This window comes from Saccostrea cucullata, unplaced genomic scaffold (genome assembly GCF_032062105.1).
Source record: "Saccostrea cucullata isolate Sc308-1 unplaced genomic scaffold, CSIRO_AGI_Scuc_v1 ctg3308, whole genome shotgun sequence".
In the NCBI taxonomy this organism is placed as follows: domain Eukaryota; kingdom Metazoa; phylum Mollusca; class Bivalvia; order Ostreida; family Ostreidae; genus Saccostrea; species Saccostrea cuccullata.
Genome location: NW_026921161.1, coordinates 135807 through 153790, shown reverse-complemented (window position 1 = coordinate 153790; position 17984 = coordinate 135807). Strand labels below are relative to the sequence as shown.

Here is a 17984-nt window from a genome sequence, read left to right as displayed (position 1 = left end):
AAAATTTAATTATGACAAAATAAATCATACAATTCGATAAATTATACTTTAAAGAAATAGACCAGTTGATCGATCTACTTATAATTTCATCTCCGAAAAATAGATTTACTGTTTAAATTTTGACAATTACTCTCTGCTTTACCATGATATAATTATTTTATTTATTTAATTATTTATTGATTAATAAATCAATTTATTCATTCATGAAAAACGCGATTAATTTTTTTTTTCCTTCTACGCTTTAATATCTCTTATATTGATGAAAAAGAAAGGGATAAATCTTTATTTTCTCTTTTTCGGTTGAATTAATCTTATTTTTATTAACAAAACGAAAAAGGAATTCGGAATAGCTCAGTAGTTTCTTTACATGGTAAAGATAAAATGCGAGGGTTTCCGAATATACACGATAAACGCAAAACACGATACACGATAGAACCTGATAAACGCAAAACACGATAAACGCAAAACACGATAAACGGAAAACACGATAGAAAACGCAAAACCTGATAAACGGAAAACACGATACGATAGGATACACGCACGATACGATAGGATACACGCACGATACGATAGGATACACGCACGATACGATAGGATACACGCACGATAGAACACGATAGAATTGTAAAGAATAACGATGCGGGTACTGTAATAATCTGATGGGCTTCATCAGAATCCGCGTGAGACATATATTGTTAAGGGATGATTCTAAGGACGTGATCTCACCCTCATGTTGTCTTGAGGATATCAATTTAAACACACTTTTGTAATAACTTCCCAGTGTTCTTCAAAGCGTTTGGAGATTGACCCTGCGTTAGGCGTAACTTTTATCTGGAATCCTTTCGGTATAATGTCACGCTCTAAGTATGTCTGTTAATTGGAGACCCGGGGAAGAGCTTTTAATGCTTTATGGTGTTCTTTCCTTTGATGAATATTCTTGCCATTTTCTTTGCAACCAATTTTATTTTCTCCATTTCTTATGTCTACCGGACGAACGGACAGACCCAATTAATATCCCCCACTTTTCAAGCGGGGACAAAAATTCATTGAGGCATATCAACATTGAATGTCACAAAAATTCCCTTTTAGATATTCCTCATTACAAAGATAAGCTGACTCTGGTTCTTAGATGTATGCAATTGCATTCTGCCACCTGGTCAGCAGTATCAGCTTAAGATGAATGAATATTTAATTATCCATTCTTTATTTGCGAATTAATACTATAATATATATTTTGAATCTCGCATGATTTGAAGTTGGATATAATTTTATCCAAGAGTCGTGTGGTTTTAATCCCCGAGCCTTGGTGTCGCTATACATTATATATGCATTGAAAATTGGGGGTTACCTTTTTTTGGTGGTTTAGTCCCCCCACTTTCAATTACCCCCCCCCTCCCCCACACTTTCAATTTGCTTCCGACGCCTATGAAATGTAACCAAAATTTTAAAATGCAATTACCATTAACTGTCATTTCTACTTCCTTAGACAAAGCTTTTTCTAAGGAAGTACGGGCAACTCTCTGTAATGTGTCACTGACTTCGTCACTTCTTTTCTTGAATAAACTGGAGCTAACAAATAGTAGGTTTAATGCAGTAATAAAGTTGTTAGCCTGTGTTGGCCCTATTCCACAGTGATGGATTGCTAAAAAAATAATGTGGATTATTACGTGCATATATGCACAGGTCTGGTACAATCACTCGATTTAGCTTCTTAGCTTAAATTACCTACATAGCTGTATTTACTACCGGAAATAACTTTATTTAATTACTTCTACATTAAATCAGACTTTTTCTTGCATTAATGTTTTTCTGAGGATGTGCACAAAGTTGCACTCTGCAGTGATAATATTCAACATTAAACTCATATGAAAACAATTCATGAAAAAAATCAAAATAGGTACATGTATTTTAATTTTTTGCGATTTTAATTTTTGCGATTTCACTTTGACAAAAAAGTCTATTTTTATTGAATTTTATTACTAGATACTTAAAAAATAAAGTCTATTTTTTTTTTAATCAAACCAAAGCAATTTAAAATATTACATGTCATTAAAATATTCACATTAAAATACACAAAACACATTACAGTTTTTATGCCCCGCCATGAATATGGCCGGGGCATATAGTGTTTGTCATGTCCGTCTTCCGTCCTTCTGTCACACTTTGCGTTTAGCTCTGTTCAAAGCTAAGTTTCAAAGAAACTATCCAAGATATTTTCATCAAACTTCATATGCTGATAGATATTGATGAGAGCTATGCAACTGCATCAACATTTTTTTTTACCTTTCCTTTGACCTTGACCTCACTTTTCTTAAATTAGTGTTTAGCTCAGTTTTAAACATACAATTCAAGATGGTGTTATCAAACTTCACATGTTGATACAAACTTGCACGGATGATGCATCTGGGGATAAACACTACCGGATTTGCTTCGGATGCTGGATCTGACCGACATTTTCCAGATGAGTGACCAGGTTTTGGAGCAGGTCCATTCCTAAGGAACTATAAGCCCTACTTAAACCAAACTTGCATAGATGATGCATTTAGAGATGGACACTACTATACTTGCTTCGGATGCTGGTTCTGACCTATATTTTCATTCCCAAGTAACTATAAGCCCTACCAGAACAAAACATGCATGGAAAATGCATTTAGGGATGGACACTACCAGACTTGCTTCGGATGCTGGATTTGACATACATTTTTTATTCCCAAAACACTATAAGCCCTACCTGAACCAAACTGATGAAATTTTATACACATACAAATGTTCATGTTGTTGTACTTATATATCCTCGGCGGGGCATTCATGTCCTATGGACCAATTTCTAGTTTAAAAGTGGTAAAAATATTAAAATACATTTCAGAAAAATTTCATTAAAATATTTCTATTAAAATACATTAAACACATTAAAACTATAACACAATTACATTCACAATCTGTTAGATAGTAGCTTTTGAATTAATATTTTCTGCACACTTCAGCAATGCCTGCTTTTTCGAACCCCTTAATCACCATCTCTGGTTATCTTCTTGTGTCTTTTATGTCTTTGTAAGTTTCTACCAGCCATTTCGCACCCAGCAGTTTTAGAATAGATAGACGGAAGTCAACAGGTTGCATGGTTTCTTTGTCGACACCTTTGTCAAGTTGCTTTGAAATACAGGATGCATACCATCGCTGAAAGCGCTTTTTTATTTTGTCTTTCACGACTTTTTGAATGGAAAGATCCATGGGCTTGTAACTTGTCCGTCGTCCTTGGTGGTATATACACATTGTCAGTATTTTTTGTTTTCAAATCATCTACGAACTCTCCCGACTTCTGCGCTCGGAAAACATCGAAAATGCACAGTGACACAGTGAGTGTTAAGTAGCCCAAGCTTTTTCTTGGTTTTATGCATGTGAGGTACTAGAACTCGCGATGTGTATTCCATCTGTGTGTCTGTATTGGCCCAATGATTAGGACTTTGAGTTATGTTTCACGCCAGTGGAAAATCATACTCAAGATGACAAGCAGAAGTTTTCCCCCTGGTATATGACTTGTGGAGCTAGAAAATCCCCACTCAATGTGCCTAAAATGATTTAAAAATTAATTAGAAGATATCAGTACAGTTAGTTTAGTTCTTTTCTTTTCCTTAATTGATACTACAAGCAAAATAATAAGTTTGATAATTATCTACATTACCTGCGAAAACAACGGTGACTTGTCTTTTGTCATAAAGACCAATTATGGGGACTCACTGGGTGCCCTCCACCTCCATTGTCTATGAACTGACAGGTACATAATTGATACCGGTATGGTCCCAGTTGTATATTAACTCGGGAGGAATTAATGTTTTTCACCACACTGTTTATTCTTTGTAAAAACTCGTCTTTAATTTTAGAAAATTTGTCATATGTGAACTGAATTTTTGCCGTGCAACTGCCCCTTCGCTTAATCATATTCATCCTAAACAACACTGACTGGGCCCAGCTTTTTTTCAACGTAATCGGTCCGCCATTACAAGATAGTAGCTGTTCGTCATGGGCACGGACAATGCCCTCCGCAAAGGCAATGCAGATTGTGTAAAAACAGCCCCCCGATTTCCTTAATGAACGAATGTAAGTTTGCATGTCGGAATCCAGTTCGTCACCGAGTAATTTTTTTTACCCCACTTGCACGGATCAAGAACATCGGCCACTTTCTCATTACGCTCAGTATTTTTTCTAGGCGACATTAATTCACTTAAAGGTCCGGTAGGGTCAGGAAACTTACTTATTGTCTTCAAATATTTCAACAGAGCCATTTTGCTGGCAAAGCGTGAAGTGGCTGCTAACTACGGGGTATTCACTGACCAATTATCGATACCTGTATTACGCAACGAAGCGTGAATTCGGACTCTATGAAGAGGCCTCACAAGGGGTATTTTTATGGGGACATTTTATGAAGTATTTTTAAGTCTTTCCACCTTTCTGTGGAAAGACCTATTGGTTTTCTTCTGTTTATTATTATTCTTCCCTATTATTCTTATTTTTCTTCCGCTGATTTTTTGTTTCGATATTTATCGAAAAGACTTTTTGTTCATCGTAAAAGTCTTTAAAAGTTAGGAACAAATTTGACCCAACGCATATGAACTATGACCCCTTTTGAAGTTATTGCCCCTTTCGCAAGAAATGCTTGTTATCGCTACTCCTCCGAAACCGTAAATCGTAGAGGTATTAAACCTTCACTGTCTTCGACTACTTGAGGTGACTCTGGAATCTATTCATTGCGAAAGTATTCGGTGACCCCTTCAATGAGTTATTGCCCCTGAAACTTTCTGAATTTTACAAATAATTCAAAATTTTCAAAACGAGAAGTGATAGAGACATGGGACCAACTGCATAAGATTCATTGACCTTTGATCATAAAGATAATGCAAAGGTCATTTTCCAAATTTGAGAAATTAAGCTCTTTTTATATCTTTTTTGTCTTTTAACATATACAATCTGTCTTAGCATCATTAATAAGTACTTTTAAAACTATTAAAAAGATTTAATTCGTATCCCTTTTTAAAGTAATCGCCCTTGGTAGGAAAAACCTTGTTATTGCTACTCCTTCGAAACCGTAAACCGTAGAAATATGAAACCTTCACTAAAGTCTTCGACTAATTGAAAGGACTCTGGTATCTATTCATTGCGAAAGTATTCAGTGACCCCTTCAATGAGTTATTGCCCCTGAAACTTTTTGAATTTTACAAATAATTAAAAATTTTCAAAACGAGAAGTGAAAGAGACATGGAAACAACTCCATAAGATTCATTGACCTTTGATCATGAAATTAATGCAAAGGTCAAGGTCATTCCAAATTTGAGAAATTAAGCTCTTTTTATATCTTTTTTGTCTTTAAACATATACTTAATGTCTTTGCATCATTAATATGTACTCTTAAAACTATTTTAAATATTTAATTTTTGTTCCCTTTAACCCTTTTTAAACTTATTGCCCCTTGTGCGAAAAACCTTGTAATCGCTACTCCTCGGTAACTGTAGACCGTAGAGACACCAAACCTTCACTAATGTCTTTAGGAATTTGAGGCATAACTTCACTGTATAAGTGCGAAAGGATCTGATGACCCCTTATATGAGTTATTGCCCTTTAACATCTTTGTACTTAATATAAAACCTTATAACTTGAAAACTGTAAGTCGTAGATACATGGGGTCAATTGCATTGTGACCCTTGACCTTTGACCTTGAATATTTTTCAAGGTGAAACGTCTCATTCCATTTTTTTTATTTTTATTGTTTCTACGCTTTCAGACAATTTTGGAATTGAAGTTAATTTCAAGGAGTCGATATAAAAAAAATTGAAATTCAAAGAAGTGGTCTGTGAACAATAAGTCCTTTGTGATTGATTTTTTTTGCTTGTCAGGCACACCTAATTACTGTCAGTTTGGAATTGACTTTCCCCATAGCGGCACGCACAAACCGATAACAGCTGTAACACATAAGCACTAAGTGGCCAGTTATCCCAGCGGGGAGAACACCAATTGCATCTTTGAATTTAAGTTCCAGTTCACAGTAATTGCACTTCATATTGTCAAAAAGACATTGTAAATCTACTACAAAACGGGTCTGCGTAACAGATCTGAAAAGAATGTATCATTGATAAATTCAAATGAAGATGAAGCTGAGTACATGGAGTAACACTGGTCTGATGATGGAAATGTGTTTTCAGCAGCTGGTACACAAGCAGATGTAAAAACATCTGTACATTCGTGTGGAAAAGTACTCGAGGTTGCGTATGTCGACAACTCTGCAAGACATGATTGAGCAACTTTTTTTCTATACGATCGCACTTTAAAAGCATACTCCTGCTTAGATTGACGATTTCTTGCCTTCACTTCTTTTGCAAATCGAACTCTAAATCTCATAGTCAGATCTTACAGTTCGTATCGGGTATTTGACAGATGGTACGTTGTCGTCTGACGCAAGACGTATACAGTGACAGAAATGTAAAAAAAAAATGTCGTAAAAATCGAGAATTGTAATTAAAAAAATATAATAGTTTACAAGCATTTGGAATTGTTTATCTACAACAAACAAAAACCATCATTCACGCGACGATGCGCACGATCGATAACTCGAACTACAGTCGACCCCCTTAATTCTTGGTTAAAGCAGAGTAATCGAAATCAATCAGCGGGGCTCACGCCATGTGGCTTTAAAATCTCTTCGTACCGCAATCGTATATAATAATTGACTCTTTGAGTATAATTTGTCGATTTATCATATTACGTTTTTAATTTAAAAGGTAAAAAAATTATATATTTAATAAGTTAGAAGTAGAAATTCTCTCAAATTCATTTCAAACTCCAAAGGTCAAGGTCAGAAGTGTTGGTACCCTAAAGAAGGTATTGTTACAAGAAATACACCTGTGAAATATTAAGCCTTATTTATATTTGTTCCAATCTATGACCAAGGTTAAAGTTTTAGAAAAAATGGGTCAAACTCTTAGGTCAAGGTCAAAAAAATTTATACCAGCTGAAAGGACTTGTTACAACGAATACACATGTGAAGGATTAAAGCCCAAGCTCCAACTGTTCAAAAGTTATGGCCAAGGCCAAGGTTAAAGTGTGTATTATTTTGTAAAAGTACGTGAAACTCAAATGTCAAGAGGTCAAATTGGGTTGTACCCATGGAAAGGTCTTGTCACAAGGAAAAAACCTGTGAAATATGAAGCCATAGCCCCATCAACTCTATAGTTATGGGCCAGGTTAAATTTGACAACAGATAGACAGAGAGACAAACAGACAAAAGTATTTTTGTTATGTGACTTCATGGGTGGTTGATTTCTTCGTCTAAAAGTCTTCCCCGCTGAGGCAATAGAAATATTACAAACATCGCTGGTAATTTTATCTATATCATGTTGATTTACAGGTTTCTCTTTTAATTTTTCAATACTGCTTAAAACTTATTAGAAAAATTTAACACTTCTCGTTCAGTGTCAGTAACACTGTCAACTGATGTGTATCTAGTGTTTTCTGGAGGTATATACGTAATTCCAAACAATATATCTGAATGTAAATCAATAACTTCTTTTGATAAATAAAACCAAAATAATTATTCACAATTTGATGTTATGACATCAACATATTTAACTAAATATTCTCTCACTGCAAGGATAATTCATCCTGAATTAATTCTAATTTTGCAATATTGAATCTATTCTTCAGATATACAATTAACCCTGGGATACTTATGACATCAGTGTTATCCTTTTTTTTTCATCGGTAAAGCATAAAACATTGTATTTACGAAAAAAAATTAAAAATTCAGTATAATTTAATTTTCTTTTGTAGTCCACAGACATTTAAAGATAGGAATGTCAATGCCTGCATAGCCTGGTCCCCCTTGTGTCCCTACAGTCGATCCGTGGGTTGTTTTTTTTTTGTCGGCTGCATGGACTGTCCATCAGCTGGCACTCCCGAGTTGATCGCGCTACTGTGCGATTGTCGTTCCGGTTGAGTAGTTGTATCTCTGTCAGGATTGTATAATTCACCGTTGATGTAAAGTCGATCTTTGACTAGCTAGATTTACGCGCTTTCTGTCCAATTTTGCCTTGCTCATGAAACGATATAGTTTCTTTCTTCGTTCCTCGATTTCGGGAGGGAACTGTTCGTGAACCCACACATTAGAACCGTCGAGTTTCTGCGGGGCGCGTGTCCTTTTTAATTCCCTCTCTTTAGAGTAAGTGATTTTAGCAACGATTTGTCTTGGGTATTCATAATACCCGGTATTCCTTCCATTTCCCTATGCGGTGAACTTTTTCAAAGGAGATATCCTAGTGTAGTTGAAATTTCCTCTTGATGAATATGTGTAAAACGCCCTCTGTATCCTCTCCCTCCTCCTATGGGAGATCAGTCCAATTCTGGACACTTTTGACCTGTTTTAGTATGTAACACCCAGCAAACGAAAATAAACACTCAACACACTCTGATTTCAAGTGGTAAAGTATGGAAACACTTTTTGGCAACAAAATGCAATGAATATCATCATGAAAAACAAATATCTTTTATTGATAATAAAATGAATTCAGGTGGTGAAATAGTGCAATTCCGGACAACATGGGGTAATTCCAGACAGAGACGGGGTAAATCCGGACAGGAGAGCAATATGTGCTTTGAACAATTTTTTTTGTGAGAAAATGCATTCCAACAACATGCCACTTTGTTAGACAAAGCATGCCTAAGTTTTACATACATGTAACTTTGCATGTATATTGCACATTTTAACGAGACATGCGAGAGAGAGATGAGGGTTAGGGTCTTGCATAGAAATGATATCATAGAACCCTCCCCCTTCCCAATTTGATTTTTATAAAGAAAATTGTTTAATCGTCGTTAAAGAGTAATTAGTTAAATAAAAACAATAATTCAGACACTGAACTAATTTTTTCTTGGGTCTTTTTATGGGCCGATGTGTCAATAATTTTGGGCCGACCCGTCCATGCCTAGGTGTCAACCGTCACGGGCCGAGATGTCGTTGGGCCGAGATGTCTGTCTACCAATAAAACCAGCGTCCGGAATTCCCCCACCCTGAAAAAAATCAGTGGGGGAAATCGGAACACATTGTTTGATAAAATTTAATGAAAAAATTAACATTATTTTGTATTATTCATCACATTTTTTTCTTTTTAAACAAATGCTCTCTACTTAAAAAATTTTAAAATAATAAATGGAAATAAATATTTATCCTAGATGTTATTTTAATTCTATGTCAAATTGACCTTAATTGTTCAAATTTTGCCGCCTAATGGATTTCAGGAACGTAAAAGTCCAAAGTCTAACTTTTGACGTAATTATAGCACTCAGAATACCCTAGAATCATTACAATGTTTTAAAAAAAGACAACAATGACACCCGCTTTCCGAATGTACTTCATTTATTTATAATCAACCATACAGAATTACCGAAACATAAGACAAACGAGAAAGACTGCATTATTTGTCCGGAATTACCCCGTGTCCAGAATTGGACGGATCTCCCTAACACAAGATTGTCCCTCATGGACCGGGCCTTCAAATCATTTACACTTTCTTGCAGATTTGCGTTGATGTCTTTAATTTTACTGAGCTCTTTGGGTATACCGGTTTTAGAATCAGAGACTTTCTGTTGCTAAGTGTACTTTAATAACGTTAATGGCTTTAATCGCAAGATGAAGTACGTTTATCGTTTTTTAGTTTGATACAACTGTTTAGCTCAATATTTACATTGCAAAAAATCCCATATACATGCATTGTTCTAATGTAATAATAAGCCGTCGACAGTAAAAGTCAGCGTCTCTCGCTAAAAGTTCAGATCACTATATGTTTGTCCGAAGAACGAGGATTAGAGAAGTTTTAATTTTTATCCGCACTCTTGAATATTTAGAAAAGTCAACAAATCTTTTAAAACCTAAATTTGCTTTAAAAAATAATGATGAATCCTTAAAGGCGAGTTGTCGTCAATATAAACGTCGAGGGTTGTGATATAGAACGAGAAATTTAAACGCATTGTTTATAGATTGAACATAACGGTGTAAAAGACAAATAGATTTCTCCTTCAAAATCATGATTACTTTCAAGATGAGGGAACTCGGCAGCTGTCTTTGAGTAAACTAATTACCATTCCGCACTTAAGAAATATAAAAGCAATCACCAACATTTTGATATGCTTAAAAAAGATGTTTTGGGGGGATATTGATTTCTGTTGCAAAACTAACTAAAGTCGTCTGAACTTAAATAGCAATTAAAATATATTCTTTTGTTTCACGTGGCTAAGGGTTTTATTTGCTAAAGTTTGGTATTACCAAATGTTAGATTATGAAGTTTGTTGAGCTACATCCAGAATCCAGACTACATTAGAGAATTAATAGCGTCACTGGGTTTCTCTTTCTGAGAGCAAACAAACTTACCATGCGTGTGCGTACTAGTATCTATATTATCCTTGGATTAATCTTTAACATTGTTATATTATCCGCAGATCAGATACTTTATCAGAGGGTGAACTTATATCCCCACACATCTTGCAGCAGATCCGGGGGTCTATACAGCGCCCTCTGGTGTTACCGCCGCTGCGTGAGAGTGTTCGGTGTGCCTTTCTTGGTGAGTTACGATGAGGAAGACCAGACGTGTTATTGTTGTAATAAAGCTCCAGGACAAAGCGACAGTGAGATAACAGGGACCGGACTGCATACATTTAGGACAGGTGCTGTAATTTGTGGGCATTTTTTTTTAAAAAGGATAAAAAAAAATGAAATGGTTTATCAGTATAGTAAATTCAGACTGTGTTTAAATAAATGTTCTACTTTAAGGAAGAGAGAAATACCAAGTTTTCCATTCTTTGAAGTATCACTTTTAAAGTATAACTTCATCATCTGAATAACGAATATCCGTTCAGCAGCGTTATAAATGAAGAACTGCGAACGATAGTTTTGTTCTCCCGTCTACCTCCAAGTCAATTTACAAAAGTGAACATATTCGATGAATTTTTAATATATTTTATAGATATTTATATGGATTTTCATAAAACATTACTTATTTGGGAAAACAAAGAAAGATAACTTTAAAATTTTGGTAAAACTTGTTTTTCACTAAATAATCAACGGAAAATGATTTTTACCCCCCCCCCTCCTCCATGTCACAAAAATTTCTTTTTACAGGTAATATGGAATGTTATTTTACATTCATACCAAAGCTTTGTGTGTGACACGGGGGGGGGGGGGAGAGAAAAATATGTTTATTGTTGACAAAATCGATAAAAATGCGTATTTTCCACCATTTTCAAAGCGATTAACAACTGAAACATTGTATTTTATTGATATACATGTATTTATGTTTTATTTATTTGCCTAAAACATACGAAAAGATATAATGAACATTTAATCATATCCAAGACTATTTCAAAATATGATGTTTGTAACTCCGATTTTAATGGAAAATATCGTCTAACACCCCCCCCCTTTTTTTCAAGAGCTGGAATTTGGATAATTTACCGTATAGCGCTGGTATTAAGGCACTTCATCAATTACCATTGAACTGTTCTTTGTATTAAACAAAGATTTCATGGTACAATTGCTATTAATATTGAATTAAATAGTTTCAAAATGAAGGCGGGAATCGAGAGTAAGCGTGCGTATTTCTTTAAACAACTCTCAAAAAAAGAATTTTTACACTCAGAGACTATTATAAAGAATAAAAATTGTACGCTTGATTCCTTTTTGACAAGGCTCATTTAGTTTTATTATGCATATATACTAATTAATACGTAATTGATAGAAAATTTAGCTGTTGAGGAGTTCCATTGGTATTTCAGAGAAAGAATAGTCAAATAATCTAGAGAAACTTTAAACATCCATTCATCAAACGGTTTGGGTGGCATTTAACCTTGGAGGGTTTTTTTTGTATCAAAAATTGAAGCATTTTTTTCTTTAAAATTATTTCTGAATTGGAGAATGCCTTAGGAAATTAAATCATAGGAAACAGAAATTATTAAAGCAACCCAAAGTTCAGTTTCAATATATGAATTATTAAATGGTTTAACAGTTGTTGAAGAAGTTGAGCGCTTTGATATAATTTATTTTCAAATTTTATCAATAATCCTCACAATCCTGTCGGAGTTTAATTAGGCACTCGTCTGACCTTATTTAGTCTCGCGGAAAAACGCAATCTATTGTACTCTAATAATAAAATTTTAGATTCCTTTAGCATATTGTTCTTGTAATTGATATCGATATTAATTATACCGTTCATAGTAAAAAAAAAAGTTTAAAATATTTGTTAAGGAATAAATTGTTGTGTAATTTTTAAATTAATAAATGTTTTATAGGTCACTGCCCGTTAGAGTACACAGCGGTAGACTACAAAACCGGCAGAATCTGTCTTCGATATGTGGAGTCAGCGGTGAAGTATTTAAAAGCAAAGGACATATGTACCAAACAATGGGGCGATCTTATTCGACTCGACTCTCTGGACAAACACAATATTCTACGATCATTCGTAGGTAAGTCATTTGATTTGTATCATTTATTTTGAATCGCAAATGGAAAGTTCTGACAGCATATCAGTTCTTCTTTCTTGGTGAAATTAATTTTTGTGTCAGTCCAAAACACTCCTACTAATTATAATGTGTTCGGAATCTTTAATTTTTCAATGTTCCGTCAATAATAAAACCCGAGGAGTACAACGGAGCTCTAACGAGATTAAGCGAGATAAGGTAAATTATTCACGTGGCTAGGAAGCGACTATCACGTGAAAAAGACGTTAATGGTAATATTACAACCAATCTCTATGATAACATAATGACTAACTTTTCTATCGTCAACTTTCCTTACTTATGCAGCAATATACTAGTATCACCTGAATACGGAGTTTTTGTATCTCGGTTGATTCGATAGGCATGCTCTGCGTAAGAGCAATTTCTAAAAGGAGATAAATTATCGACAAACAAATAGATGAATCAAGGACATCAACAGTCTCGTTACGGTTTTAAGTCATCATTTCGTAGGTTCTCTGGTCGATACAAGGCTGTTTAAGATTAATTCTACGTTTAACGTCACCCGCGCGCGTAGGTTTTGGAGAAAATCGTCTTAGAAAAAAACAAACAATTCGGAATTCCGAATTTCCGTTCCGGTTTGGTTCTACATTTAGCGACTCAATTCTGCATCCCGTAGTGACAGAAAATGTGCTTTTGATTCCTCAGTAGATGGTGTTTGTGTTTATTAAATGAAAAGGAGTGAATTAAACAGTATGGGATCATAAATGTAAGTAAAAAAATTGATGTTGATTTATGACAATTGAAGTTAATGACAAAGTCTAGTTTGTTGATTTTTTTTGTCAGTCTTCGAATCATATGTACCATGTGTACAGACTGTGACAATGACAGACTCAGTTCGTGATTATTTTGGCTGAACTTTTCATCGTATTTTGGAGAGAATCGCAGAGCTTTTAACTGAGTGCAAGATGTGTAAAAAAAATTATATACAGTGAGATGCATCATCTAAATTTTATCAAATACTTTCATATTAAATATATGTAAAAATTTAAAGGAACAGTAATGAGTAAGATTGATTTCTTCATAATTCAAGTACGTACCTAGTATAAATACCTACATGTTTTTGGAAAGATAATACTAGTCTTTGCCATTTGAGCAGGGAGAAGCTTACAGAAGATAAGCCTTTCAAGTGAAGGAGAGTAAGGAAAGTGGTTGGGTATTTTAAGAAGTGAAGAACCATGTCCTGTGTGTGGAATTGAAGGTATTTAGAATAAACTACATGTAATACACTTTCAAATCTAAATTCTAATAGATCTAGTACTGTGAGAAAAAAATACAACATAATTCAATTTCAAAATATTTCAATGTAAGAATGTATTAAATATTGTCATCATAATCTTTATTGTAGATATTGATCAACTATTCCCACAAGAAGAAGCATTTCCTTACAGGGTACCATAGATGTGAGGCAATATAAATCCAAAGGACAAGCAACTTTCCTGCACATTCAGTCTACATTGTTTGCTCACAACAGGACTCAAACCAATAAACATTCTAAGGAAAAACTCTGCTAGGGAAATTAAACTTAGGTGTCACATCCAATACTCTTATTACTCAATTCTAGTTAATGTACTGAAATGGTTTATTTGAATAAATTCACAATTGTTTGAAATTTTTGTTTGTTTATTTTTTTCCTCCCTCCCTCGTAGGTTTTGAACTTTAGATGTGGCGTTAAACGTAGAATTAACTTTGAACAGCCCAATGACCTTTTCAATAAATAGAATTTATCATTGAGTCAAATGCTGACTGACGTTTTTCATACTAATTGTTAGTCCATCATTTATGCATCGAATTAAAGACCAATTTTCCCGTTTTTTTCGGATGACAAGGAGCACACGGCGAGTATGACCGGGCAGCAGGGGATGCTCACTCCTCTATGGCACCTGATCCCACCTTTGATGATTCGGAGGTCCGTGTTTGCTCTGCTCCCGTTTTGTATTGTTTTATGGACTTTGAGATTGAATACTGTTCATTATCTCCATATCCTTCATAATTTTACAGAAAGTAAACGTCAGAGTGCTGAAGTCGATGTCTGGGTCCAGGGGGTGGATCACAACGGAACGTGGCGTTACCATGACAACCAGGAGTTCACCTACACGTGCCTGGGAGGAGACAGTCAAAACCCAGCGGAGATTTATCTGCGCGCGCGGAGTAAGGCAAATTATGGCTGCAATGATTCGGGACCATGGCGTGTTGCTACGTATCTCTGTGAAATATTCATTCCCAAACATTTGTTACAAAACTGTTCGTCAATATAGATATCTCAGTCTTATATCTCAACCTGTGACGTGTATGTTATTCTTATCGATGATGTAATTATAAACAGTTTTGTAGTATTGTACACAGTATCTAATCTTCATTGCCTGTATCTAATCATTGGATTCTGAAAGCATAGTGAAGCTCAAGTCATTGTACTTTATAACCAAGTTTTTCCTTTCGATTTGAGAATCTTGTATAGACTTTCACCATAGAATTTAAATTTCAAGTCCAAATCTAACTCCAGGTAAACATAAATGACTCAAGGAGCATTTAAAGTGGCTTATTCGTCAAAAAAAACCCCAAAAAATATTGCAAACGTTGAAGCTTAACCTTTTACTTAGGATCACGAGCACTGAAAATAAACTTCGAATGCAAACCGTATGCCAATGTTTTTATGATGCAACTCTACATTGAACTGATACATGAGATTAGTGGAGATATCTTTCTCCGTTCACAAAATGTTTTAATGTTATGAACCAATGATAACACAGTAGACGCATAACGCAAGCGCCTTTGAACATTCGTTGTGTATTTCATTCATTTTTTGGCATCATGTGTATGCCCCAGCAGAAACTACATGTTCCAATAAAAATATAGACAGCTTTTTAGAAATAGATTCAATCTTCAGAGGGTTGGATCTTTCTTTAACAAATGTTGACCAGTCATTACCTTCTTAAAAGATTTACTTCACTCGCTTCAGTAAGGTGCCAAAATCGACCTTTTTATTGGCCAATAATCTAGATTTAATATTAGAACCAATTCCTAGGGCTCAAAGCCTCGAAATACTCTCGGTAACAATGTGAAGCAAATATTTGTGTAGAATTACAAAGAACACGACACAAAATCGTATCTTAGCACCAAAGAATTTTAGAAACATATTATTTATGCCACTGTTTTCATCTGTTTTTAAAAGAGAAATCCATTTATGCATCAATTTTAGTTTGCGTTATGTATCCTTAAGCCATTATACATGTATTAGATATGAGTGATACAAATTGTCTAAAATTGTTTTATCCAAGCTCAATTCATGGTAAATCATGGTATTTTCTGAAATATTGGATTTGTTCCTTTAAGATTGGTTTTAAGAGAGATTTACATGTTCTTGTATAATACAATATTGTATTGCTTTCTTCGTTCTATTAATACTGAGTATGTAAACCCAATTTCTCTCATTTTTTGAAATAGTCAATGTACTTTACGCCTTATGTGTGTAGGTATAATGTAAACATTTATATAGTATTACTTAGTTTCGGTTTGATAGAACTTTAAATCCAGCTCGTCACAAAATGGTTTTTTAATTATTATTTTTAATCTTCCTGTTTTACTTCCTGGTGATTCAATGTTTTAATACAGTGTAGTTAATATTCCATGTTTAAGTCAACAACTTATCCATCACTTTAGAATAATAAAAAAAGAAAACTATTCAAATATTTCCATCAATGCGTCTCTTTCTCTCCAGCAGAGGTAAGTTATTATTAATAAATACGATTACTTTTCTATCTTTCTTTTGAAATAAAAAGGATACATGTTACCGTTGTTTTAGTTGCTTCCTCGTTTGAGCAGGAAGAAGTGTTTAAAACTTATGACCAAGGTTAAAGTTTTTTTTAAAAATGGTTCATACTCTTAGGTTAATGTCGAAATAATTTATATTAGCTGACAGGCCTTAACACAATAAATACACATGTGAAGGGTGAAAGCCCTAGCTCCAACTCTTAAAAAGTTATAGCCAAGGTCAAAGTGTGGTATCTTTTTGAAAAAGTAAGTCAACTCCAAGGTCAATAGGTCAAATTTGGTGGTACCCATGGAAAGGTCCTGTCACAAGGAATGCACCTGTGAAATATGAAAGCAATATCCACCCCCATTCAATAGTTATGGGCTAGGGCAAAGTTGACAACAGACAAACAGACAGACAGGACAAAAACAATATAGCCCCGGGATCTTTCGATCCGGGGAGAATAAAAACTGTAAAAGGTAGATTAAAGGAAATATAAGCAAATGACTGCCATTGATTTGCTTGTATTTAATTTCATGTATGTTACCATCTATTTTAGATTAAGTACAATATTTTTTTTTTCAAATGACTATTGAAATTTATTTAATACACTATTAAACATCGTTTTCGAAAATGCAATTGGTAAGAATGCATCTGGGATTTACAAAAAAGTATCGAGCATTTAAATGAATGCATATATTTTCAGTTATAACTATTGTATAATTTCTTCAATACAATCCCGAATCATAATTAAAATAGTCTAGTATTAGCTAATGGCTTATTTGAATGAGCCTAATACTAGAACAATTTCTTCTGATCAAATTTTGTGAGTTTCGTTGGAATCGTTGTTGCAAAATTATTTTTTTAAAAATATTTTTATGCCCCCCTTCGAAGAATATCTAGGTCAAGTTCTGTTTTGGGTACAATCGCACCATTTTGACGGAGTTATGCCCCTTGGACTTAGAAAAATTTCAATTATTTGCAGTTTCCGCTCATTTTCATTGCAACCGTTGCACATACTAAAATCAAATTTGGTATACCGATATATCACGTTAATATCTAGGTCAAGTTGTGTTTTGGGTACGATGGTACCATTTTTGAAGGAGTTATGCCCCTTGGACTTAGAAAAACTTCAATTATTTGCAGTTTCCACTCATTTTCTTTACAACCGTTGCACATACTGAAATTAAATTCCGTCTGCAGATATTTCACATTAATATCTAGGTCAAGTTGTGTTTTGGGTACGATCGCACCATTTTTGACAGTTATGCCCCTTGGAGTTTGAAAAAATTCCAATTATTTGCAGCTTCCGTTCATTTTCGTTGCACCCGTTTCACATACTGAGATGAAATTTAGTATACAGATTTATCAGATGAGTATCTAGGTCGAATTCTGTTTTGGGTACAATGTGCCATTTTTGACAGAATTATGCCCCTTGGACTTACAAAAAATTCCAATTTGGCGGGAGTGGGGCATTAGTGTTATACAAACATCTCTTGTTTAAAAACTTTTTTCCTTATACTTGTTTAATTATATATTTGGCAATTGAAAATTACATATGAATACCTTAGAAAAAAAAAATCCTTCAAAACCTTTTCAAGAAAACTATAGTCCTGATAAGGTTGATTTGTATGGTAAAGAAGACGGTTGTTGTCAAGTCGAAAAATATTTTATCTGGCAGTTG

At 34.4% G+C, this 17984-nt stretch overlaps 1 protein-coding gene and 1 long non-coding RNA gene across 2 annotated transcripts; both read left to right on the top strand.

The window, feature by feature from the left end:
• The first annotated feature begins 10292 nt into the window (after positions 1-10292).
• LOC134259308 (uncharacterized) lies at positions 10293-14958 on the top strand. The gene is made up of 3 exons (XM_062741904.1): positions 10293-10704; positions 12325-12498; positions 14551-14958. Exons 1-3 carry the CDS (start codon positions 10413-10415, stop codon positions 14805-14807), a joined length of 723 nt encoding a protein of 240 aa, XP_062597888.1. The 5' UTR covers positions 10293-10412; the 3' UTR covers positions 14808-14958.
• LOC134259309 (uncharacterized) lies at positions 13192-13946 on the top strand. Its single transcript, XR_009990322.1, has 3 exons — positions 13192-13258; positions 13649-13750; positions 13898-13946. It is a non-coding gene; the product is annotated as an uncharacterized LOC134259309 (long non-coding RNA).
• Positions 14959-17984: the final 3026 nt, after the last annotated feature.